General features: G+C 33.4%; 2 protein-coding genes across 2 annotated transcripts in view; one reads left to right on the top strand and one right to left on the bottom strand.

Moving 5' to 3' along the window:
• LOC127710652 (septin-2-like) overlaps positions 1-27,288 on the top strand; it is a 635,810-nt gene that overhangs the window by 446,071 nt on the left and 162,451 nt on the right. The window lies entirely within an intron of this gene.
• On the bottom strand, positions 8,550-27,267 carry LOC127712834 (uncharacterized). The gene is made up of 5 exons (XM_052219441.1): positions 27,156-27,267; positions 22,473-22,546; positions 9,811-9,900; positions 9,167-9,275; positions 8,550-8,598 (listed from the first exon to the last, which is right to left on the bottom strand). The coding sequence occupies exons 1-5, from the start codon at positions 27,248-27,250 to the stop codon at positions 8,550-8,552; spliced, it is 417 nt and encodes a 138-aa protein (XP_052075401.1). The 5' UTR covers positions 27,251-27,267.

Genomic DNA, 27,288 nt, shown 5'->3' on the forward strand with positions numbered 1-27,288 from the left:
GTGTCGAGACATATTCATACATCATTAAGAATGTCAAGAATGTGTCGAGACATATTCAGACATCATTAAGAATGTCAAGAATATGTCGAAACTGATCGAGACAAATCCAAGACAATCGAGAATAGGTCGAGACAAATCAAGACACTTTTCAGACTGTCGAGAAAGTGTCGAGAATTTTCAGACAATATTAATACTGTCAAGACATATGTCGAGAATAATCAAGTATTAATACAGATAGTCGAGACCAATGTCGAGAATATAGATACTTATTTCAGACAAATTTAGACTTTGTCGAGAATTTTTACAAAAATTTCATACAAAAAGAGAATGTCGAGTAAAAGTTCATGCAAATCGAGACAAAAACTGGTCTTTTCAGACTTTTGGACTTTTATAGTGTATATTAGTAAGTCCAAAGTGCATCTTAACTTACTTGTTTAATTAATTTTCATTTTGCTGAATAATATGTTGTTATATATATAGTGACGAATCAATGAATTTTAACATCACGTTCTATTCTTTGGAAACTGCCTTTGTTCCAGAGTGTTGGGCTTTAAAACAAATACATGTACTAAGTAAAATCAATAAAAATTCAGATACAAAATATTGACAGATCAAAGTAACGAAATAATAACTATCCATAATAAGGATATTCGCACTTGAACCGTATTTTCCGTTTATCTGTTAGATGGCAACGACCGAAGTAGACCTACTTCATACGTACAAAAAATGTTCGATACAACTGATATTTTTAATTGGGTATTGTTAACAACTGTTTTTTTTTATCAAAATCAAAATAAGTTCAGATACAGTATCAAAGTGTACATGTGCATTGCATCATATTTTGAAGTATTTCTTTCTGTTCATATTTTCTTGTATTTACATAACTATTAATGTATAGCTCACGAAAGAAAATAAAAAAAAAGGCTCAGTGAGGGTAAACCCTTTTTCATTTTTGTAAATGGGGCTCTATAAAGTATTTTGTGGGGTACTGTATAGGGTGCAACTATTTCGCTTGATTATACTTTTACACATGTGGTCTTGCGTTTCTGCTTACACCATTTTACATTATTACTGTGGATTCATTATTATTCGTTGGATACCAATTTTCGTGCATTTCGTGGGTACAGGTGAACCACGAAATTAAATGTTCAAGAAATAACACATTTTCTATAAACTTGTATGCAGACTTTGGCAAAACCACGAAATTAAATATCCACGAACATGCAAGTTTTGACTTAATCCACGAAAATTGGTACCCACGAAAATAAATGAATCCACAGTATTGATTTATTTAATCGCTTCTTCATGATGTATTCCCCATGAATAAATTAATATGTTATGTCCATGGAGAGCATGTACTATGAAATATGTTGCGCCCTTGCACCCTTATACAGGACAGATATGCTTTGAATTTTCCTAAAAAGTAAAATCACAAAAATACTGAACTCCGAGGAAATTCAAAACGGAAAGTTCTTAACCAAATTGCAAAATCAAACGCTCAAATACATCAAACAAATGTATAACAACCGTCATATTCCTGACTTGGTACAGGCATTTACTTACGTAGAGAAAGGGTGGATTAAACCTGGTTTTATAGCTAGCTAAACCTCGCACTTGTATGACAAAAACTAAAACTCTTAATGTACATATATGTATGACTGGTCTCATTGTTGTAAAATTAAATTTAGTTTGTACGTAACTTTTGAATTATCACTTTTTCCGAAGAAAAAAACGATGGCCATTTGTTGAAATAAATACACATCTTTACATTACAGGTTGCAATCCTATTAACCTTCTTTACGTTCCAATAATGTGTTTTTCTGTAGGGTTCTGTGCATAACAAAAAGAAAATGCACACATTTTGCGTTTTCGATGCTTTTAGCATCTATTGGAAAGTGATGGATATAGCTCGTAACTTATAAAAATATGTATGTGCCTATATAGACTATAGGATTTTACTACAAAAATTTAGAGTCATAGTTATCCATTTGATATTAGTTTAGAATAGTGTCACGACTTTGCCCACAACAGACTACTATGGTATTTTTATTTTACCTAAATTAGATTTATTTGAACATTGCACTTTTGTAAATATATTGACAATGCAATTTTTAATAGGAACTTTTTTAACGGTTAAAATGGTACCACTCTTACTATAGGTTTGGTGAAAAAAAAAATATCATATTTTGGAATGTTAAGCTACTATGTTTTTGTAAAGTTCAAAACATAGGGCTATGGAGCATATTTTCTACAAGTATATGCATAGAACTTCGAAGAGTTTATATCTTTACTAAAATTCAGTACGTTTAGTCTTCCTTTAAGATTCAATGTCCGCTTTCTAACAGTACTAATACTGCATGTATTGGTACAACTCTAAGGTTGTGTCTCTATAAGATGAAACATCATGACCATATCTTGAAATCAGTAGGTAAACAAAAAAATATATATATCTATGAATATGAAATATCTCAAAACAATGGTGTGGTTTGTGGTCAGTGCAACCTGAATATCAGTTTGATATTTGTCGCTTCTTTTCTTATCGGGAAAGTGTACAATATATATATGGTATGTAAATTCAACTACACAAACTTGTTTTGGCGCATAACATCCACTTCATTTGAACTAAGGTGAAAAGTTGTCTCAATAACAATCGTTTTGAGTTTATTTGTATGTTTATTTAAATTGTTTAGTCATTGTTGCATGTCTGGGTTGTATGGTTATATAGTTTTGTCTGCTTGATCCAAATTTGATGTCCAATTAACATATCATACACATATTACGACATGTTGTTTGATTGCAAATGAGACAACTATTTAACAGATGTCTGTTTGGCTTACTCAAATATAAACAAATATTGTACATGTGGGAGGGCTATCTATCTATAAAACCAGATTAACCTACCATGTTCTTCCAAAACGCCTGCAACAAGTATATTGATAAAGTCCAACGTGCAATTGGGTCAGTTTTAATCGACTTCTCTTTTTTATTTTAGCTTGAAATTCAGTAGTTTTGTTATATATTTCTTCTATATTGATAATTTACCGTTGTAATTTACCCCTTTTTATAATTTGATTTTCGCCCGCCTAGTCCACCGGTTAAAAGTAGATCATGTGGCTTCTTGTTATTGTTTTTGTGATGTTCTTTGTGCTTTTGACGTTTTTGATATTTATGTTGTTTATACCGTCAACAGTCTCCATGTATATTCTTTGCCATAAAAACCTAGCTTCAATTTATAAAATTTAACACTCTCAGGCTTAGAACATATACTGACCGATTGTTTACGAATTTGGTTATGTCTTATGATAGATTTCCAACAAAATGACATACGTACGAAACGCAACGTACGAACCTAATGGGATGGGTTTTTGCCAACCATCGAATTTGATTAAATACGTCACTTAAGTTTAAACAAAGTATTCCAAGACTTTTAAAATCACACACTGGAATGTTCGTCCATATAATTTTTTTTTATCATGACGAAAAATGATAGGAATGTTGCATTTTTATTGATCACGTGGTTTTCCAGATTCCCGCCTTTATTTACTGACATAAGATCACGTATTAACGCAGTATCCCATACCTATCATACGTACCTTTCGGGTTATTTTTCATGGTTTTGATTATGACAATTATTTTTCAATATACTTTGCAGATGAACGCCCCATTTTACTTTTTTCTGTCTTTCTCTATAGTGTATCTATCTTTTTATTATATTTGTTGCAGGGGATAATATTTAGAAGGATATGTTTCTGGCAATTTCAGAAATATCGAAAGCAGAATTTGTCAGAATCTGTCTCTTTATAAAGGTTGAAAATTCAGATAAAACTATTGCTTCCATTTAATTTATAAACAAAAGTATTTTTCATTTATTATAAAATGTATTGAACAAGAAATCCCTATAATTTTTTTTAAGAATTAAGGTGTGTTCGATTAAGGATTTTTACTGTATTAATTAGTTTAACGGGAACGCTATCGGAGTCCAAATACAAAAGATATTTCCAGGGAATATATTTGATATTCCTTGAAGTGAATCAACTTCGAATATTCTATCCATTGTATTGATCAACAACTAAAAGGGGGTCACCGAATTCATTTTAATGAGTAAATCATTAACGGAAATGTGTAAGGTAAGTAACATTGAACTTCATAATATAATAAGATTTCGTTGCTAGATGCGGATCCAGGATGCATCCTTAAATGAACAAGGTAGATATAAATATCTGTTTTAAGTAACAGACAAAGTATAACTCGCCAAAAACTGATCCAAACAACGAACTTATTACTTAGGTGGGCAAAGTTTTCAACAGACACTTGGAATTCCTATAATTTATGTAGTACTCTTCTACCTTGTTTAATATTAGCAAGATTTAATAGTTCTCCCATGTATTATCATACATACATGTTGACAAAAGCTAAATGAATAAAGTTAAGAGACAAAGTGGATATTAAACTTAGTATCCCCAAATCTGTACAAAAGCATTTTAGAGGAGGTCATACATATAATTCTGTCATTTTTGTTTTGTTTTGATCAGACCTATCTGAATTATAATAGCTAACTGAATACTGAGAATTAAGCCTTTAACCAGAAAATTCATTGAAATATATTGATTGAATGCGCACTAGAAATATTATTTCATGATAGAATTTCAAAAATCTGGATTTTTCATAGACAGTATCTTTTTGCCATTGTGTGACCTATCAAGAGTATGATCACCTACACCTATTTTGCGATTCATATTTTCAATTAATCGTCCACTCCCTACTGGAATTTAAGTCTTAAAACCAAGGTTAGGCTTTAACTGCCAAGATTCAGATAATTTCCCTCACTAGAAATATAATTCAAGTTATGCTACTGTCGATTGATTGACAGTTGGTTGCTTAACGCCCAGTGACAAATATTTCATGCATAATTAACGAGCGTGACATTATATCTAAAAGAGGCATCGGATTTAACGTTCCCACTCTGAACGGACGGGACTGCGTACTTGTACATCCCGCACATCTAAACGAACTCCCCACTTTGGCAATGGTTTAACTGCCGATCGAAACAAGACCAATAGTTAGTAGATATAAGAAGATGTTAAGTGCACCACTTAATCTGGGTCAAACTCACAGTTGGTTTATAATTCTAAAGGTTTTATATTTTGAACAGAACGGAAGGATGCACAGATCAGTAAATATAATATTCTCATGCTATCATAAATAAGTTGGTCATAAAACTTGAACGATCATCTTACTAAATAAAAAATCAATTAAATAGTCCGTACATGTCCGCTTTTCATACGTATTTGTATAAGTAAACGCCATATATTTCAGAATTTTTTTTAAGAACATTGACGTTAAATTACGCCTACATTTGTAGAATCCATGCATCACAATAATTAAAGACAAGATATAAACAAATTAACTGATTCAGTATAATGTAATCATGTTTTTTCCTACAGATGCGTCCTAATGAGTTCCATTTGATAAAATTCTACGGAAAGGTGACACAGTACTATCAGAAAGATGCATCAGTGATCTGAATTTTTACCTTCGACAAAAGTAACTTGAAATAAATTATAGAAGTATTCTAAAAATGTAGAAGAGGCAAGCCGTGTACACCTTTTACATTCCGGCGTGTTTGAAACTCTTGTTCTTTGTCTTATAACTTAAAAATGAGAATGTGATCACGCTTCAGATTCAATTATTTTTATTTGTTCAAACTTAATTTTGATTTATGAGCTTTTAGAATTCATCGTTTGACAGATAAATATATGAGTCAAGTGAAATGACGGAGTAATGATCGGTGTATTTGATTACCGGTAACTGAACTAATTATTCCCTTTAAGGTTGTTGTCAATGAAATCATCCAATGTGTAATAACAAAATATGTGAAGAATTAAAATAGCAGTTTGTGCTTATTTTCAAATAACATATATTCCAACAAAGTATGCGTATTCAACGAGCCAAACATTCATGCAGTATATGCTTCCCTTCGTCGTCCTTCACTGCAACAGGCCCAGATACGGTCAGATAGGTTTGTTTTGTCGAGTAATGTCATTTTATTGGAAATCTCTATGGTTAGATAAAAGCTAAATATCAATCCGCTATTGTGTGATGCTTATTCACTTGATATATCTTATCAACGTATATTAGAGAAGTAACACGACGAGCAGGAGTTTCTACGAATATGTAGCATATATGATCACGCTAGGAATCTATTCGTTAACAGTCTTTAGATTCAAATGTCGTTGGTTCATGTCTGTCATATTTGTTTTTCGTATATTGTTTCGTTATAAATTAGGCCTTTAGTGTTCTCATTTGAATTGTTACATATTTTTTTATCTCGATGTCTTTTATAGCCGACCATACGGTATTGGTTTTTCACATGGTTGAAGGCCGTACGGTTGCTTATGATTGCTTACATCTACATCAGTTGAACTTTGGTGAATAGTTGTCTCATTGGAAATCATACCACATCTCCTTATTTTGATGCTGTGTTTTGTATACTGGTGTTCATCTTTCGGGTGTTTATTAGTTCTTTCCATGTTGTTATCAATTTTACATCAACTTATGAGGTTCAATATCCATTTGGTATCTTGTGCCTCTCTTTAATTCCTTTCAATAAATACCTCCATCGATACATTTTTTTTTTATTTTCAAGTTGTACCTGTAGATGTTTTATTTAAAACAGGAAATCCAAGACGTTCTTTCAATATTGTTTGATCGGTACTTAAATTTTGACTTGCATTGATTTTTTAAAATAAATTAAATCAAACCTAAACAATTATATTCCTTAGGTGTGTTTTTACATGCCGTCGATAGTATGTCCTTTTTTTTTGCATTCCATAAATCTTGTTTTTTCATAGAGTGTTTAATACGTCTGTACACTAAAGTCATTGGGTTTAAATTCATAAATAATTAGGTCTGGGAGAAAATTATTTATTTATAAATCATAGGTTTTGCAATAGCTTAACAAACTGCAGATACTCCAAGAATAATATTTTACGTCTTTTGTCCTCAAGTTATTTTTTGTGTGGCTCATAATGCGTCAAGCTATTTCAAACTTATTTCTGCAGTTTGTTTTTATGTGTCCTGTTACACAACTGTCCGAGATCAAAGATGGTTACACACCGCATAAAACCCAATATATTCATTCTACTTCATTGTATATATACATGTTGTGTGTTAGGATACTGTTTTTTAGTAGCTATATCTCTTTTTCATATTTGTATTTTATTTATTTTTGTGCCGAACATCGGATTTTTAACTAGCTTTCACAACTGCAAGTACTCTCAAATCGTACGTTCGTTTAATTAAACCTGTTGATACAATTTGTAATGCATTTTTGTTATCTAATGTTTATTTATTTAGTGTTATATCTCGTCTCTCTATTTGTTATATATACCAGCTTTGATAAGTGTTTAGTATGACTTAAATTTTCACTTCTGTTATCGTACTATGAACAACAAGATGATCTATTTTATCATAAACATTTCCTTACTCCTTGACTCTATACCTTACAACACTGTTATTTGTATTTAATTGTGAACGGCATTTTGTCCAAAGTTATGATGTCTTTATGATATTGGTTAACATCTCAGGATTCTCACCCCTTATTCTATTGATTTTGTATTTACATGATGTCATAGATCAAATTTATTCGTTCAGTGTACGTTCAATTGATATTTTAACGTGTGTCTTTCTATGTTGGGATGTTACACTATTATTTCAAATAAGGATTATGGTTGGTATATTTTTAAAAAGGTTTTAATCCGTTGCATTTGTTTGCACCTGTCCTAAGTCAGGAACCTGATATTCAGTGGTTGTCGTTTGTTAATGTGGTTCATAAGTGTTTCTCGTTTTTCGTAATTTTTTTTATAGATTAGACCGTTGACTTGCCTGTTTGAATGGTTTTACACTAGTTATTTTTGGGACCCTTTATAGTTTGCTGCTTGAATTGAGCCAAGGCTGTCCTTAGACCTATAATGGTTTACTATAAAAATAGCATGATCAACGTGATAAAATTTCTGGGATATATTTTTGTTAAAGTATAAACTAACAAATTTTAATTTAAAGGCGAAAACTTAAAATTGATTGCAGATTTAAACAATAAAAAAATCAACCTATCATAGCATGATAGACTATAATTACTGAAAGAACAAAATAAATCGCATCATCAACATTTTATTGCGATTTGGCATCTGTATAATCATGAACATTTGTGTTTCGTTCGCTTTGAATTGAAACAGGAGTACTAGTTTCAATTTTCTCCAATGAAGTGCTTATATTTGTCAAATGTTTTGGTATCTTAAGATTATTATCTGTACTCTTTGAAATATCTTTCACTTTCTTATTCGGTGAAATAGAGTTAGCGTCGGTAAAATCACACGCAACAGTTATTTCTTGTTTGCTTGAAGTCATAATACCCACAATATTGTCATTGTGTATTGGGTATTTCAGTTTTGTTTTGTCAGAACTGTTTTCCATTGAAATTGTTTGACATTTTTCAGGCATCTCAGTCTTGACTTTTTTAAATGACCGAAAAGGATAAATATTTTGTTCCTTCATCGTATGACGCTCGTCTTCGTCATTTTTGTCAATTTCTTTGGTTTCCTTGAAAAGGAAAGGTATCATTAAACTTTTCTGACATTGATGAACCGTCACGGGAGCTTCATAACTGTGTGACGATTGTTTCCATCCTTCTTTCAGAGTTTGATATGGATGTAAGTATCCATCGTTTATCATTTGCGCATTAGAATCAGATGAATCGTCACTGTCTTTGTCCAAGACATGTGTTACATCATACTGGTACGATTTGTCTTTCCAATCTTTATCAACTGTATGATAAGGATGAAGATAACTAGTTGTGTCATCGTCTCTGTTAGACTCATCTGAATGCGTACATTGGTCCGATTCTTTAATTGATAAATAGCTATTATTTACAGATACAGGCGCGCTGCTGCTGTCGTCTGTTGAATGAACAGGATTCAGGTAACTAGTGTTGTCAGTATTTATTTGTATCGCGTCATCAATAATGATATCATTATTATGCACCATATTTATATTTAAATTTTCTACGATAAAATTTTCGTCAATTTCGTCGTATATGCTAAGGTTGGAATTGATCAACGAATGTCTTCTATTTGAATGTATGTTTTGCATGGCATTAGAAATATCTAACTTTATCTTAGTCTTCTGTCTGTATTTAACAACCAAATAAGACAGTCCTAATATTACTAAGAAACAGGCAATAACAACTGAATATAGAACTATTTCCTTGTCTAAAGGCCCTGAAAGCATAACATGATCAATGTTAATATTGAAAAGTATAATATAGGTATACCAAGTTTCATACGGCAATACGGCTTCACAAGCAGAACAAAATAGGTAGGTTTTTATAAAGCAAGACTATGATGACAAGAAGGTATCGACAATACAAGTATAACTTAAGATGGTTATTTCATAAATGAAGAAAAAATATATCGTTTAAAATTACCTTGTCTACTTTTGCCTTTATTTACAAAGCATAAAACATTGCAGTATGAATATGAAGTTCACTTTGGTGACTTCTTGATTGTTGTCATAGTTGTTGTTTGCGTTTCCTTTGAAAAATTGACCAAGTCCCCTTATTAATATTTTATTATGCAACATTATTATTGTAGGTTGCAAATGTCAAACGTTTGATTATTTTTTTCATTTTAATTATTAATGTGTTGTTCAAACAACGAGAATACCTATTAAGATACTTAAAAAACTGAACATGCTGATAAGTGATGAATACACATCATGAATCGCAAAAAATTATCAACGTTATCAAATACAAACCATTATTGATGTCTTTAGTTGGAGTAGGATTTGTAATTTCCAATTCATCAACGGTTTCGATCGAGTTTATTCCAATTTGTGTCACATACTCTACAACAAAACAACAATTATTTAACGTATTGCTCTTTTTGACCATTTTTTGTATTGCCAGTCTAAGTTTTTACAATACCATGATTGAATGGTAAATTACCAAAAAAGTACCAAAAGTTCGTAAAAATATCTAATGAGAATATCGAGGAAAGTAGTTGATGTATTGACTGATTGTTGTTAGCCTAACAAAGGGTGACAAATGTCTCATGCATGTTTAGGACGAGATAAATTTAACACCAAATATAATTATAGGTAGGTCCTGTAATAGATTGTTGACCTGGGTAACGGACTATACATTAGTTTTCTCATTGGCAATCATACAACAAATCCTTGTTTTTATATCATATGTAGTATTACCGAAAATGAGGATAATCATATTGGATAGTGAAAGACATTTAGCCGTGCAAAAGGACACATACGAACCTCTCAAAGAGTTATTGCAAATGTGTTAACGTGGAGAGATTGTGAAACCTTCTCTATACGAGGAGGTGAATTAAAGCTTCCAAGTCTGATTGGACGTGTCTAAGTATTTATACATCCCGGACAAAAAAATGAATGCCCGACTTTTTCAAGTGTTTTACTGCCGGTCGGTAGAAACCAATGGTGACAATATTTCTATTCTCCAGTCATTCTTGAAAGTAATACTATTAATTATAGATATTGTTACAATGATGAAAAAGACAACCGAAAACAAATAAAACTGTATATCTTTTAGAAGTTCAGAAAAAATATTTAGAAATCCACATATTCAAATATGCAAAGAAATCAATGCACTAAATGAATGGAACAGATTAAGGCTGTATCTGTGTATGGACATATTTGATCAACGCAGTAAATAAAAATATTTGTAGAGAGTTTCAATAATGCAAAGAAATAACTCTGTCAGCTATGTTTCAATTTTTCACTAAAGCCGTGTTCACATTGACCTGAATTCCGTGTTGTGTTAGTGTAATTCACACGCAAACTAAACACAATTACGTTCCCAAGGTTAAAACTCAATATTTACATGTAATTTAAATCATGTTATATCTACATGCAGTCGATACTCAATGTAGGCCTTGTGTGGGTTAAGTGTACTCAAAACTTGGTATGCTGAACATGAATTTTAAAATGTATATTTAAGGAAGAAACGATTTTTGAATGAAATTGATAGTTATAACAATTTTTAATAAATTTGTTAACAGAATAATTTGTCTAAACTTAATATATTGCTTTGTTTGAAAAAAAACTTTAGGTAGCTTTCTAAACCTCTTACCAAGACTCGAAGCATTATTATTGCAAAACTTGGACATAATTCATTTGAAAATGTCTTCCAGAATGGACGTACACAGAAATATTTGCCACTGGTCTTTACTCAATCAACGATTCACTTATAAATGCATTACTAAAATGAGTGTGCGGTTAACTGTATTGTTTGGCTAGTATATATATCTCAGATCCGCACTTAAAGATAATAGCATTAATTTGCAATGTACGAACTGTCATTTTAAAGCCAAAGCCGTTGCTGCTAAGAAGAATTTGCATGGTAGTATTTTTTTTCTGAGTCAGATTTTTTTTTTTCGCGCGAACGTTTTATTAAGGTTTTCGTCGCTATCAATCATTTTTTTCCCAAATAGTTTGCACTCTATAAGGTATGGGGGAAAATCAGACCAGATTTTTTTTTTATCAAATTGAAGATCAGAATAAATCTTTTTAGGCGACCCCCTCCCCTTTTTTTGAAGTGAAATGGTCGTTTCCTAAATTCTAGAAAAGTTGTCCAGAAATTTGCTTTCAACTGTAATGAGCATTTAAATGAAATATAGTTTAAAAGTGTGAACAAATCTTATGTACAGGTTATTAAACCAATTGTATAGATGTGAACAATCTTAAGGTGAAACCAGTGTACATTACATTAAACCAATTGTAAACATGATTACTGTACATGGCGTTTGGTGTGAACACGGCCTTAGATACATTCTATATTCAACACAAAACGTCCTGCAACTGTAAACTTACGAACAGCATATACTAGTAGCTAAATAATTTAATGAAAAATAAAACAAGAAAAATATGTTGCTGATTATCTAAAAGCTGATACAAGGTATAAGACCACCAATTCAAAATCACTATCTGTTCAACAAAATTTTGCAATTTTCACAGCTTTCTTAATATTTTACCTTACATTTAACTTCATAGAAACCAGGTATATCCTGCATTGTACATGTATCACCTTTCTACATGCCAATTGTCAACCCATAAGAAAAAAATGCCTTTCGAAAAATCAAATACTACTGAAAATAACTTGTTTTCTGGAAATCTTAAATAAGTATACTTTGGAGCGCATTAATCCTCAATGTTTAATGCAAACTCATAGACGGCTATAACTAATAGATTTCAAATATACTGACACCAGCCTTTTTGTCCGAGAGCAATCAATATACTTCCAGTTTTCAGTAAACATATAAATCAGTGAGAAAGAAATAAAAGAAAGCATTTATGATAATATTTAATTTATAAAGGGCACTGGGATATCGCGAATTCAAAACAGCGCGAAATTATATTGTGTTAATAAATCGCGAAATAAAGACGACGCGAAAATTTCTCGGTTTTCAGTAAATGATTTACTATAATATTACGGTTTAGAATTTGAAAGCCACAATAAAAATTATAACAACAATATTCCTTAGTATTCTATAACAACTAAATATTCAATTTGTATGTATGAGTATTTTATCAGACATGCTGCGCTCAAAATGAGGTTTCGGAAACATAGTTTGAATATAAATTGTTCAACATTGTTTTCCTTTTCTTAAATAAATGCTTCCCACACGATGGCGATAGGCGATAGAAAACACGCAAAACATCAGTGAGCAATGAGAGGGTTGATAACGAATCGAAAGTTAGTAACATGAAACGACACGGAAATTGAAAGTCTATTGTGACGAATGTGTTTTGGACGACTATGCATTATAAAGGGCGAAGTCATTAGTGTCTGTCCCCTTTCGTATTTGGACTCAAAACAGAGAAACATTGGAATTAAAAGGTACAATTAACATTTCCTTATCTGACTTAATACTTACCTTAAACTTCATGGTATTAATGAGTTACATTTTATTAAAGTTACAGTGAGGTTAATCATTTGAATACTTGCATTATTTTGGACTATATTCTACTTTCCAAGTCAAGTGGTTATGCATATCTCTGACTATTTTATAAACTGGCAAAAGGGTGAAATTGTATGAAGAATGCTCGGCGTGTGATGCAATTACAATATAATTGGTATGTTTATGGTCATCGGGTACCATAATATCTTCCTTGAGATAAGATATTATCGTTTGATTACTTGACATCCCTTGTTACTATGATATGCTCTATATGGCACAGTCCAATAAAGGTGAACTCGTCCAGGGTTGAACCACCCTTGTTACTAGGCAATACAAGGTAATGGTATTGTCCAATAGTGGTATATTCCAATCATCCAGGGGCATATAAACAGCCGTCAGCAGTCAGTTAGGGTCGGTATTACGATCAGATCACACGTATCAGTGATAAGATAAATACCTGCTTATTGTTCCATTTAATTGACTGCTCAAGTCTTTCCAATAACTGAAACTTAGCAGAAGAATAGTCTTAAGCTGTTAGTGAGCTGCATCGAGAAAAGCAGAAGAGCTATAGAGCTAAGAGAGCTTCTTTTATTAAGATAACGATATAGCAGAAAGAGCAACAATATTGGGAGCCTGTTGAGCTAACTATTTGGGATAGAAATATTGTGAGCCAGTGGAGCTACAACGCTAATGAGTCTGTTGAGCTAAGAGCTACAGAGCTAGTGAGCAAGTGGAACTTGCTATTTATTTGACCTGTAGAATCAGTAAGCCAGTTGGGCTGAATATTTATTTGAGCCGGAGGAGCTTTAATGAGCCGAGAGAGTTGAATAGGCATTGTAAACAAAAGAAACTATACATTAAGTCTCGGATCTCGAGAATCAACTCGAGTATGGACCCCCGGTACGTTACATAAATTGGTGGCAGCGGTGGAATCTGAGAAACCTTATTAAATCTGAGATAATTAATACGATTCGGAAAAGCTAGTAAGGAGTCAAAAGAGCTTTATGAAATCAATTATACGCTCAATTATATGTAAGTTAATAAAATGTTTAAAATACTGATGTTGTTATTTCTTGAGAAGTCATAATGGCAAAACTATTTCAAGATGAAATGGATGAGTTCATGAGCAAAATGAACGTAACAGAAAATCCCAGTCAGGCTACACCTAGACTACATTTGCATCGCTTATCTTATGATTTTATGGAGTCCGGGTATGCTACTGGTCGACCATCGACAAAATCTGAACTAATAGATTGTGATATAAGGAAATTGAAAGAGCAATTGGAGCAATTAGAATCCTTAAAGGAACCAACTGAGGACAGATTGTATCCAAAGTTACCATCAGGGGTAACTGTAAGATCAAAACGCTCTACAGATACTAAGAGAAATAATGAACCCATTATGAAGACAGATAATAAAAACTTGAGACAAAACAAATCTACATCAGTGCGAGTTAAACCTGCAACATATGAAGGTACCTCATCATGGTTAGATTTTAAGTCCCATTTTGAGGCTTGCTCAAGTATTAATAATTGGTCTGAACAGGATAAAGGATTGTATTTAACAGTCGCTTTAAGAGGGCAAGCTCAAGGCCTTTTTGAGGATTTACCGATTGATAAACAACAAAATTATAAAGCGTTGGTAAATGCTCTGGAGCAAAGGTTTGCTCCACCAAATCAAACAGAGCTTTATCGAGTACAGCTTACAGAGAGGATACAAAAAGCATCAGAGAGCCTGCCAGAGTTAGGACAATCAATAAGACGATTAATAAATCAAGCTTATCCAACGGTACCAGAGGATGTTCGAGATACACTTGAAAAACAATATTTTATTGAGGCTTTGCGAACTCAGAAATGAGAATCCGTATTAAACAGTCCAGGCCTCATGGTTTAAATGATGCGTTCAGAGTAGCAGTTAAACTCGAAACGTATAACAGGGCAGAAAAACAACTTATAGACGGCCGTTTCTATTTAAGACAAACATCACAGACTGATGAAAAGGAGAGTCATATTGACAGAAATGAAAATTCTGATCACACTGCATTAACCGAGTTAATGTCAAAGATGGAACAACTTCAAGAGCTGCAAAATGACATCCTAAAGAATGAGCTAAAGAACGACAGTAATAGTCGTCAGACACAAAATAATAACGGACGTGGACGATTTAACAGAGGTGGATTTCGACAAAGAGGAGGTCGTTATAATAATAATGGACGTGGATTTTCAGGTTAACAAATGGGCAAAGAGATAATTCTTTTAACGGACAAAGTAATTATAATTCTTTCAATGATAGTAGAGATAGAGTTACAACACGCATGATAAGAAGTTCACAGAACCAGAAAATGGCTTGCATGGTAATATAGGTGTCTCGACAGCAGCTCATGAAGCTGGCATGTATGTTGACACTGACCTATATGGATTATCAGCTAGTTTGCTGGTAGATACAGGAGCCACGGTAACTATTATTTCCGAGAAAACATATAATAGGATACCTAGGGCAAGACAACCAGACTTGAGTTCAAATCAACAAGTGATCACTGCCAGCGGTGATCAACTTAAGATTGAAGGTAAAGGTAGTTTTCATCTGGTTTTCCAACACGGGAAATCTGTTGTTGTCGAGGCTATTGTGGCTCAAATAACAGTTGATGGTATCATTGGACTTGATTTTATGAAGACAATCAAAGGTAAGATTGATCTTGAGAAGAATAGTTTTGAAATTGATGGTACTCAGGTCATGTTGAAATATGAAGGAATATTCGGTTGTTTCAGAGTTATTGCCAATGAGAAATTGGTCGTGCCCGCTAAAAGCGAGATGATTATCACGGGAGCTGTGAATATTCCAAACAAGGAATCTATTCTCAATTCCGATCTCATGGTTGAAGCTTCAGAAAAGTTTTTGCAAAGTGGAAAAGGTTTAGTGGGACGCTAATTAGCTAAATCAGGCGGAGAAGTTTTAGTTCGTTTGATAAATACATCTACAGATTCGCAGATCATATATCCTGGAACTGCTATTGCTCAGGTAAGTCCTGTGCAAGAAGTAAAAATGAACGAACAGAATAAATTTGACAAGACATATCTAAGATCAGATTTGAAGAATTTAATAAGTAGGTCACAAAAACACTTTGAATTCAAAAGAAGATGCTGTAGTTGAAAATTTATTAAAAGAATACGAAACGCTGTTTTCCGCTTCAATTCAGAGTTTAAAGTAATGCCTTTTGGATTAAAGGGTGCTCCAGCAACGTTTGAACGGTTAATGGAGACGGTTTTACTTGGTTTACAATGAGACATTTGTCTCATATACCTCGATGACATAATAGTTCTTGGGAGATCATTCGATGACATGGTAACAAACCTTCGAAGGGTATTTGATCGACTTCATGCAGCTGGACTAAAACTGAAGGCGAAAAAGTGTGAACTGTTCTCAAAACAAGTTACCTATTTAGGACATGTTATCTCTCCAGCAGGGATCGCTACTGATCCAGCGAAAACAGAAACAATCAAAGCATGGCCTGTACCGAAACATGTTAAGGAGCTGCGCTCATTCCTATGGTTTTGTGGCTATTACAGAAATTTATACGGAACTTTTCAGGTATTGCAAAACCCTTGCATAGATTGACAGAAAAAGGCAGAAAATATGAATGGAATGAACAGTGTCAAGAAGCATTTGAATGTTTGAAAACACAGCTAGTCTCCTCACCAGTATTGGCTCACCCTGACTTTACTCTAACCTTCAAACCTTTATACTTGATACAGATACAAGTAATGAGGCTATGGGAGCAGTGCTTTCACAAGAGATAGATGGGAAAGAAAGAACAATTGGTTTCGCGAGTCGCACTTTAACAAAACAAGAACGCAGATACTGCGTGATCCGAAAGGAACTACTCGCAGTCGTTCATTTTACAAAACATTTCAAACATTACTTGTATGGTAAACGGTTTATTGTCCGTACAGACCACAGTTCTCTTACCTGGCTTCTTAATTTCAAGGAGCCAGAGGGACAAATAGCCAGATGCCTTCAGATTCTAAGTTCATACGATATGAAAATAAAACATAGGCCGGGGAAGCAACATACAAACGCGGACGCCTTGAGTCGCATCCCATGTAAACAATGCGGATTTCATACGTCCCCAAGAAGATGAAAAGTTTATTGAGCTGGTTAGAACAATCGCTAGTTCAGAGGAGTCTAGTGATACCAGTTTTGTGGAAAAGCAAAAACAAGACGATGATTTAAAGATGGTTCGGGACTGGGTAGAATTGAAAAAGAAACCAGACTTCAGGAAAATAGGTGCTGAGTCAATGACCGTGAAGACACTTTAGGCTCTTTTTGAGTCTTTAGTCATACACAATGATATACTTTGTCGTCAAAAGAAAGAACAGTATACTGTATTACAAACAGTTGTACCAAAAAGTGAGAGAAGAAACGTTTTGACCCAGTATCATGACAATCGCACTTCATCCCATTTGGGGGTTAGAAAGAATCTAGCAAAAATTAGAGATAGATATTATTGGCCAGGAATTCAGACCGATGTGAAGCAATACATCATCGGTTGTACTCAATGCTCAAAACGAAAGGCTCCAAATCCTAAGAAACGAGCACCTATGCAGATATTTGAGTCAAGTTTTTCCGATGGAACGTATTGCAATGGACATTCTTTGTGAGTTACCAATGACCAGGAGTGGAAACAAACATATTATGGTTATTTCTGATTATTATACGAAATGGACTGAAGCGCTTCCAATGCCGAACATGGATGCACAAACTGTATCCAAAATTCTTGTTGAGGAAGTAATTGCTCGATTCGGTACACCATATTCAATACTATCTGGTCAGGGAGTACAATTTGGAAGTGCACTTTTTCAAGAGCTCTGTAAGCTCTTACAAATCAATAAAACACAAACCACTCCTAACCATCCAAAATCAGACGGGATGGTTGAGAGATTTAACAAAAAGTTCGTTACTATCCTCAGCTCATATGTTAACAAATATCAAAATGATTGGGACGAACATTTGCCATATGTTCTTATGGCTTACAGATCGTCAGAACATGAGACTACAGGCAATACCCCAAATTATCTTATGTCAGGCAGGGAGGTTACAACGCCATGCCAAGAAATATGGCAACTATTCCCCAGAATAAATGGGCGTGGGAGATAAAAGAGAGAATGGAAGAGGCTCATTTGGAAATAAGAGAAAGTATCAAAGGGAATATGATGAGACAAAAGAAATATCATGATCAAAAGTTATCATAGCAAACCTTTAAACAAGGGGATCAAGTTTTCGTATTTTTCCCAAATGTAAAAACTGGCACAACGTCAAAATTTACTAATTTATGGAGAGGACTGTTTGAGATTATATCAAAAATGTCCGATGTCACATATAAGGTTAATTGTGGGCGACAAAAACGTCCACAAGTTATACATGTGGATCGTATGCGAAAGCGATCAGCACAAGTTTTAACGGGTGAAAAACATGAAGACATTCCAGGTTATAGAAATGTAGCAGTACAAGTAGAAGATTACACGTTTGAAACCTGTGAGAATGGGAATGACATAGGAGACAATATTGATTCAGTAGTGGAAATATCGAACAAAGATACAATGAGTAGTAAGTTAAGTAAACCCGAGGAGTTTTCAAATCCTGTACCAAGTTCGGTCTCAGGAAGGCTTAGCAGAAAGCCACAATGGATGAAAGATTATGTGAAATAGTAGACGAGCTAGTATATCTTTCACAGTTAAAGATGGAACATAGCTAGATATTTTAGTATAATGTGTATTGCTGTAAATATGTTATAGTATAAGTTTATATATATAGTTTTAAGTTAAGTGTAGCTTAGTTTTTATCCTATTGTTTTATTTTATACTTTCAGAAAAGGAAGGAAAAAAAATATGCTAAAAAACAACGACTACACCTAGGAGTCAACATCAAAAGTGTCCCTGGTGCCCTTACAAAACACTGGATACAGATTACTTAAAGGTAGCACCTAGTAATGTGGCATGAATGCCATTAATAAACATTATACATGCACAGAAGTGGGTTGTTCATATATAAGCAACAAAGTGAGTAATGTTAAAAAACATAAGAAAGTACATTCCAAAAATGAACCAAAAAGTAAAGTTATAATACCTGACATAGACTTGTCGTCAGACACAGATGAATGCCTCAGGAAAGATCCGTGACAAATAATTGGTCCCATTAGTACAGAAGAAGAAATAAATTCCGATGAAAATAACAATGACGCTGAGACCAATAAGATTAATAATATTATTGAAGTAACTCAGAAAGTTGAGGAAGATATCAAGCATGATAAAGTAGGTCAAATAATAGAAGGAATGAAACAGGCTGGCAGTGTAGATGTACAAGAAAATAATAAGGAAGTAAAGTCTTCACCTATAGTTAGGAAGGATGTAGAAATTGGTAGAATGACAAGAAAGCCGACAAAGTCAATCATAATTGCAACTATGAAGATGCCTTTTCAGGCTATTACATCTACAGGAACATTTGATCTGAGTCCAAAGGATTTGAGACATATCATACCAAGAGCCCCTACACAAGTAGTTAGTAGCGATATAAGAAAAAGAGTAGAGACTGGAACACAGGCATCTGCGTTAACAACTGTTAGAAGAACAGTAACCACTAAAACTACATACGAAGAAAATGGAAGACAAGTAGTAATAATTGAGGTCGTTGAACAGACCATTTGAGCGACCAAGACACTGGTATCCTTTAAACTTTATTGAAGGAAGGAATGCTTTACTGATAAAGAGTTGTGATAATCTCAGAATTGAAATTGCTAGACAGTTTTATATATGTGTATGTATACGAATATGATTTTAAAAAACGGGAATCTGAAATGACCCGGTTGTGTTGAATTAAAAGGATAAGATAACGGAGTTGGCATATAATCTTGTATAAGGAAGGACGTTATCATTATTACACTTTTGGAAAATGAATAAAAATATCAAAACATATATTAACTTTGTTTTATAAATATGTATGTGTCCGGTCGGATTGGGGACGTTAACTCCAAGGCTGGTATACATAGAATGTCACACTTTGTGCACCTTAAAGATCCCTTTGTAGCAGCAATATCTGTTGGCATCGTGTTCGATAAGAGTAGGCTTCTTGTGAGCCGCTACATAGGCAAAATTATTTCATACCGGTTATTTGGTTGGATAAGTACTTCCTGTGGCAGTTAAAATTATTGTGTCTTTGTATCATCATTTGATCATTATCCCTTAGTTTATCGGGCAATGAATGTGTCGCAAATTTGTTAAAGTAGGAAAATGTATTTCTACGAGTTTAGAAGGTAATTCTTGATATAGGAATGATTCTGTCTTTACAAGGAAAATCTTTTCAACTGACATAAAAATGCGCATTTCTCGGAGGCGTGGGTAATGTGACGAATATGTTTGGGACGACTATGCATTATAAAGGGCGAAGTCATTAGTGTCTGTCCCCTTTCGTATTTGAACTTAAAACAGAGAAACATTGGAATTAAAAGGTATAGTAACATTTCCTTATCTGACTTAAAACTTCATGGTATTAATAAGTTACATTTTATTAAAGTTACAGTGAGGTTAATCATTTGAATACTTGCATTATTTTGGACTATATTCTACTTTCAAATTCAAGTGGTTATGCATATCTCTGACTATTTTATAAACTGGCGAAAGAGTGAAATTGTATGAAGAATGCTCGGCGTGTGATGCAATTACAATATAATTGGTATGTTTATGGTCATCGGGTACCATAATATCTTCCTTGAGATAAGATATTATCGTTTGATTACTTGACATCCCTTGTTACTACGATATGCTCTATATGGCACAGTCCAATAAAGGTGAACTCGTCTAGGATTGAACCACCCTTATTACTAGGCAATACAGGGTAATGGTATTGTCCAATAGTGGTATATCCCAATCATCCAGGGGTATATAAACAGCCGTCAGCAGTCAGTTAGGGTCGGTATTACGTATCAGTGATAAGATAAACACCTGCTTATTGTTCCAAACATTGGATTGACTGCTCAAGTCTTTCCAATAACTGAAACTTAGCAGAAGAATAGTCTTAAGCTGTTAGTGAGCTGCATCGAGAAAAGCAGAAGAGCTATAGAGCTAAGAGAGCTTCTTTTATTAAGATAAAGACATAGCAGAAAGAGCAACAATACTGCGAGCCTGTTGAGCTAACTATTTGGGATAGAAATATTGTAAGCCAGTGGAGCTACAGCGCTAATGAGTCTGTTGAACTAAGAGCTACAGAGCTAGTGAGCAAGTGGAACTTGCTATTTATTTGACCTGTAGAATCAGTAAGCCAGTTGGGCTGAATATTTATTTGAGCCGGAGGAGCTTTAATGAGCCGAGAGAGTTGAAAAGGCATTGTAAACAAAAGAAACTATACATTAAGTCTCAGATCTCGAGAATCAACTCTGATACGGACCCCTGGCACGTTACACTATTATTTTGGGAAAAGAATGACCGATCAAGCAAACAAGGAAAATCTTCAGGTGTTTATTTTCTGAAATATTATTGAATGAATACTTTTAAAAGTCATGAACATGTGTATAGAAAATAAACAAAATTAGCAAAAAATAATGTGATCTTCAAAACCAATACATATATTTGTCTTTAGAATTGTTATGTTGTTGAAACATACATTTTTGTGTGATGCATATATTATAATCATAGGGAAGCCGACTTCGTTTCGACGTATTATCCAATGAGTTATCAGAATGGTCAAGAAAAACGTCGAAAAGTTTTCAAAGACAACACTGCTAGGCTTTTTACGGCATTGTGTGGTATTTTTGTCAACTAGAACACCAATTTGACGGAAGTCGGTGACCGTATTGTTATTCATCAGCACTAAACATGTTTAAACAGGAATGTATCGGTCACCAACTTATCAGATATACGAAAAAGTCGAAGCATTGATTGTAAAAAAGGAGAAGATAAAGATAACTTTAACAAAATTGTTGATAAGTTTATCATTTACAAATGTTGAACTTTTAGGGGATTTTCATTCAATGACATATTAGCAAGTTTAACAGTTAAAAGTATATTTCGTTTTGATTTTCAATTAAAGTTCAATGCTTTTATACTGTATCTAAAATTTTACAAAACTCCGTGAAATGGCTCATTTACTGTTTTCTATCCTTAAATAGCCAATGTATAAATTGTTCCTGACCAAAAATGATAAGTGTTAAGGCCTATAAATAAGGAATAGTTCACCACATCGTTTTGAGAACTTACATCTCCTTATTGTTTTTATACATGTTAAGCGTCCGATGTCATTCAAGGTTCTGTTTCCTACTTATATAAGAAGCCCTATGGAAAACATCGTTTTCGAGGATAGCTTTTAAAAGTTAACGTAATGATAACATAATCAGGATTCATTATGGTCTTAGTAAAACGGTAGACATTTTATAAGTGTTAGGTAAGGGTTTTGAAACTGCTGGAAAACAACATTTGAATGTGTAAGATCATGTCTAATTACCTGTGTTCCAAGTTGTTGAGAGGTTAGATGCTGTTTGTGTAGTTTCATTTATGCATCCTAGAACATTGTCACACCTAAAAGAAGCATTTATTTCTTACTTTAATTCCATAACTGAATATAATTATCAAAGTTGTCAAAGTAAATAACACAAGAGTTTCGTAAGAGCTTGAACGCAAACATGAGAAACTACAAAAAAGATATCATTAGAGATAAATCATTTGGAAAATACAACTGCTGCTTATCGTATGTTTCAAAGAATAGTGTAAATAAAACAAAAGCAATTGACAATTGTTATATAGTGAAGTAGGAACAAGAGTTCACCCGTTGTTTTGATTTAAAATTGTTCATGTTGCTTTTTAGCTAGCTATAAATCAGGTTCAATCCACTATTTTTCTATATACGAAAATGCCAGTACCATGTCAGGAATATGACAGTTGTTCGTTTGATGTGTTTGAGCTTTTAATTTTGCCATTTGATTAGGGACTTTCCGTTTGGAATTTTCCGCATTCATTCAAGATGACGTTTTTCAATTAGCGGAATCAAATATCTTTCCAAAAATCAACTACTGTCCTACCTTTTAGGTTGCAATTCTGTAAATACTGACAATGCAATTTCCCATAGGAACTCCCTTTGCGGCTAAAACTGTGACACTTTTACTATGAAGTTTCGTGAAAAATAACATCCCAGAACGGAAAGTTTATATGCACTACTATTTTAATCAAAGGTCAAAATATAGGGCTGTGCGGCATATTTTCAACATTTATATGTCCTGAACTTCTAAGAGTTTAAACTTATACTAAAATTCTATACTACCCTTACCTCCATTTTTGGACCTCCTAAGAATTAAAATTTAGCCGCTACCATGTTTTTCAATACTGGTTACATTCCCAAGTGATGTCTCTATGAGATGAAACACAGAGATCATCAATGGGAACCAGTACGTTAACAAATTAACATACCTATGAATATTAAATATCTCCCCAAAAGAGGCGTGGTTTGAGAAACAGCTATATTTACAAAGTGCAACCTATACAAACATTTATTCAAATAGAAAACTCTCTAAAAACACTTTTTCTCACAACTATACTTATTTATCAGAATTGTAGCCTTAAAGAAATCACTGCATATACTCTAAGTTTCCTTTTACAGTAAATTTTGTATCCCTACCCCTGTTTCAATTTTTTAAAGATTTTGAAAACAAGACTCTAATTATTGCCAGCTTACCCTATGTGCATGTTATCTGACATGAACTGTCCAAAACCTGTTTGAAACTATTCTGATAACAAATTGAAAGCATTTTAGAATACTATAAATGTATTGTTTAGTAGTTAAGCATTCCAACATTCAAGGTTATACAAAGTATCCAATCCTGCCTGTGTCTCCAGTCCACATCTTACTGTATGCCTATTTGTCAATGAAAGTTCTCAATTTCTGCCTCAAATGGTCAGTTTAGAATTCTTGTCACAACAGTATCATCCCTAACCATATATCTAACATAAGTTAGTTAATATATGAACTAGAAGTGTTTAAACAAAGCCATATTTGCAAAAGTTATATTTATGAAGATATCAGTCTGGTGCATAAATTCACTAAAAGTTTGATTGAAATGACTGCTTACATCTGATTTTTGCATAACTTCCTAGCATAGTTATTGTTTACTTTACCAAAGACCTTTAAAATAAAAAAATCATAGCATTTACAAGTTAAATTATCTGTTTTATGACTCAGGGGTAGGCATTTTTCTCTGTTTTTTGCCCATGGGGCCTCACATTTCCTAATTGTTTTCCCTGTTTCTAGCAATGTGGAATATTTACTACATATTTAGGATAGAACACACTATTGTAAGTTTTTTTGAGGTCTTTTTGTAATTCTAGCTTGTACTTTTTTATGCCGCGGTCACAAAAAAGCACATTTAGGCGTTACGGCTTACTTTTGGGTTATCGACAGGACAAAAACACCCCACCAAAAATATTTAGGAAGGATCAATGAGTTGCAATTACTGCGAAGAGTAAATATAAGCACTTCTAAACAATTTAAATTACAAATAGGCATATATTATGAATTTATTTTGAATTCAGGGCTTTAAGTAAACCATTGCATACTGTAAACTGTGAATTTATGCTGAGTCATCATAGTTAAGGCCCAGGATTTTCTAAATCTTCATGAAAAATTTATAAAACTTCATATTTGAGTTAAATTCTTTAAAATCTCTGAGATTAACAAGATTTTGTGAAATTCTGTATGTTCTATTTTTTGACCCTATATAGGTTGCAATTCTGTAAATACTGACAATGCAATTTCCCATAGGAACTCCCTTTGCGGCTAAAACTGTGACACTTTTACTATGAAGTTTCGTGAAAAATAACATCCCAGAACGGAAAGTTTATATGCACTACTATTTTAATCAAAGGTCAAAATATAGGGCTGTGCGGCATATTTTCAACATTTATATGTCCTGAACTTCTAAGAGTTTAAACTTATACTAAAATTCTATACTACCCTTACCTCCATTTTTGGACCTCCTAAGAATTAAAATTTAGCCGCTACCATGTTTTTCAATACTGGTTACATTCCCAAGTGATGTCTCTATGAGATGAAACACAGAGATCATCAATGGGAACCAGTACGTTAACAAATTAACATACCTATGAATATTAAATATCTCCCCAAAAGAGGCGTGGTTTGAGAAACAGCTATATTTACAAAGTGCAACCTATAATGTGTGCACTGTACAATCCTGACCTTCACATAATTTAAGATTATTTTGAATGGTTGAATCCGACATTGTTATTACCGGAAGTGTTTGCGGGGAGTTCCACGTGCAGTCTATTTTCTCGGGTCACTCGGATCTTATCATCATTTTTATTGCTTACAAACAAAAAGCCCGGGAAACTGTATCACATCAATGACAAGGATATGACCGGAGAGTAACGAATGTTATGTAAATAAAGGTTCCTCATAGAAACCAAGATGGCGGTTTTACAATGGAAAACAAATATTGGATAATGTGAAGTTCAGGATTATACAGTGCAATCACAACAAAAAGTAGAACAGTACTAGTTTTTGGAAAGATTTTTGATTTCTCTAATTGAAAAACGTCATCTAGAATGAATGCGTTTAATAGTTTAAAAGTTTTCCACCAAAAATTGACGGCGACTATAGCTAGCTATAAAACCAGGTTCAATCCACCATTTTCTACATAAGAAAATGCCTGTACTAAGTCAGGCATATGACAGTTGTTATCCATTCGTTTGATGTGTTTGAGCTTTTGATTTTGCCATTTGAGTAGGGACTTTCCGTTTTGAATTTTCCTCGGAGTTTAGTATTTTTGTGATTTTACTTTTTGCAATGCACCGAATTTGATACGCATAGAATGTGTACTAAAAATTGATTTATCGCAGATTTATATGGGAGCAAACATATAAAATGCAAGGCAAGCATATCAGTGAGTTGAAAATACTGTCATAATTAGCGAAAGTTTTTGTTGACCTGCAGGTCTTTAGAATACGATAGCGCCAACTGCTGTTATTCGCTTAAAGCATATAGTGTGCTTGCTGACAGTACCACAAATGTGCTTCATGTATCTATATACTTTGTCACTTGCAAATCAGCCTGTATATAGCAATAAGATTTGTTGTTTTATCTACACAGTAATGTGATCAGTTATCCTTAGTCTTTCAGGCAATATCCAGTCATGTTTATTTTATTTTGTTCTGATTACTGTTTTATCATTTTGCCACTTTTGCATCTGTGATGTCACTTATTTTTTCGCAACATTTCGGTAAGATAATTTGTATATGATACCAAAAACTTATTAAATCTTTGACACTTTCTATATGGGTGTTATCGTTCTGTATGCCTTTTTCCTTGATACCGCTTATTATCAGAAAGCGTAACAGATATCGCATAAATGTTTTCTTCACAATGTTGTTTTCGTTCCTATGATGATATGTTAAATTCAGACTGAAGAAGTTGGTTACATATTATTGAATTCTTTCCCTTTCTGTGTATGGCATAGGTTTTATGTTGGTGTAATTTAAAACCGTATGTCATAGAAACCTAGGTGTTTTCATATAAGGTCGTGTTACAGATTTGAACTATGTTTGTAATCACTATGAACATAGGTTTTCGTCAAATTGTAAGTTTCGACATGACACAAACCAATGTATGTGGGTCTAGTGCCATGTTTTTTTATACAATCGATATCCTCTTAAATATTCAAGTCTTTTGATTTTTCAATTCATAACCTTGTAACTAAAGTTGTGCTTAAACTAAATGTCAAGTTGACGTTCTAGATTATGAATTATTTAATATAACTCTGGACGTACGTGTAACCTATTATATGAAATCGAAAAGTACATATATAAACATAAAGTGTCAAATTAGTACCCTGTTTTCATGCAAAAGTATATAAGACCTATTTTTGTCGATTCATTGATTTGATAGCTATCAGTTGAGACCAAAAGCGGCTATTTTATAATGGAAAGCGCTGATACTCTGGGCAGGAAGCAGATTCTGCTCCCCATATAAATCTTGTTGTGTTGTTCATGTAATAACCAACTCGAGTCCAAGCTGTTTCGGGAAAGAAGCATAAATGAGTAACTGTTATGTACGTGTCGTAAAAAGATGAATTGGAAACGACAGAACAAAATAAGAAGACTAATATTTATATGGTAAACGTACCTTTGTCCAACAAAACAGTTACATTCCCTTAGACATTTGTCACCATACCAATTGTTATTACAAGTCACACAGTAATCAACTGCCATTATAAACATAAATCCGATAGGACATGCTGCAAAATGACAACAGTTAC

The sequence above is a fragment of the Mytilus californianus genome, unplaced genomic scaffold (assembly GCF_021869535.1).
Source record: "Mytilus californianus isolate M0D057914Y unplaced genomic scaffold, xbMytCali1.0.p SCAF_8, whole genome shotgun sequence".
NCBI lineage: Eukaryota > Metazoa > Mollusca > Bivalvia > Mytilida > Mytilidae > Mytilus > Mytilus californianus.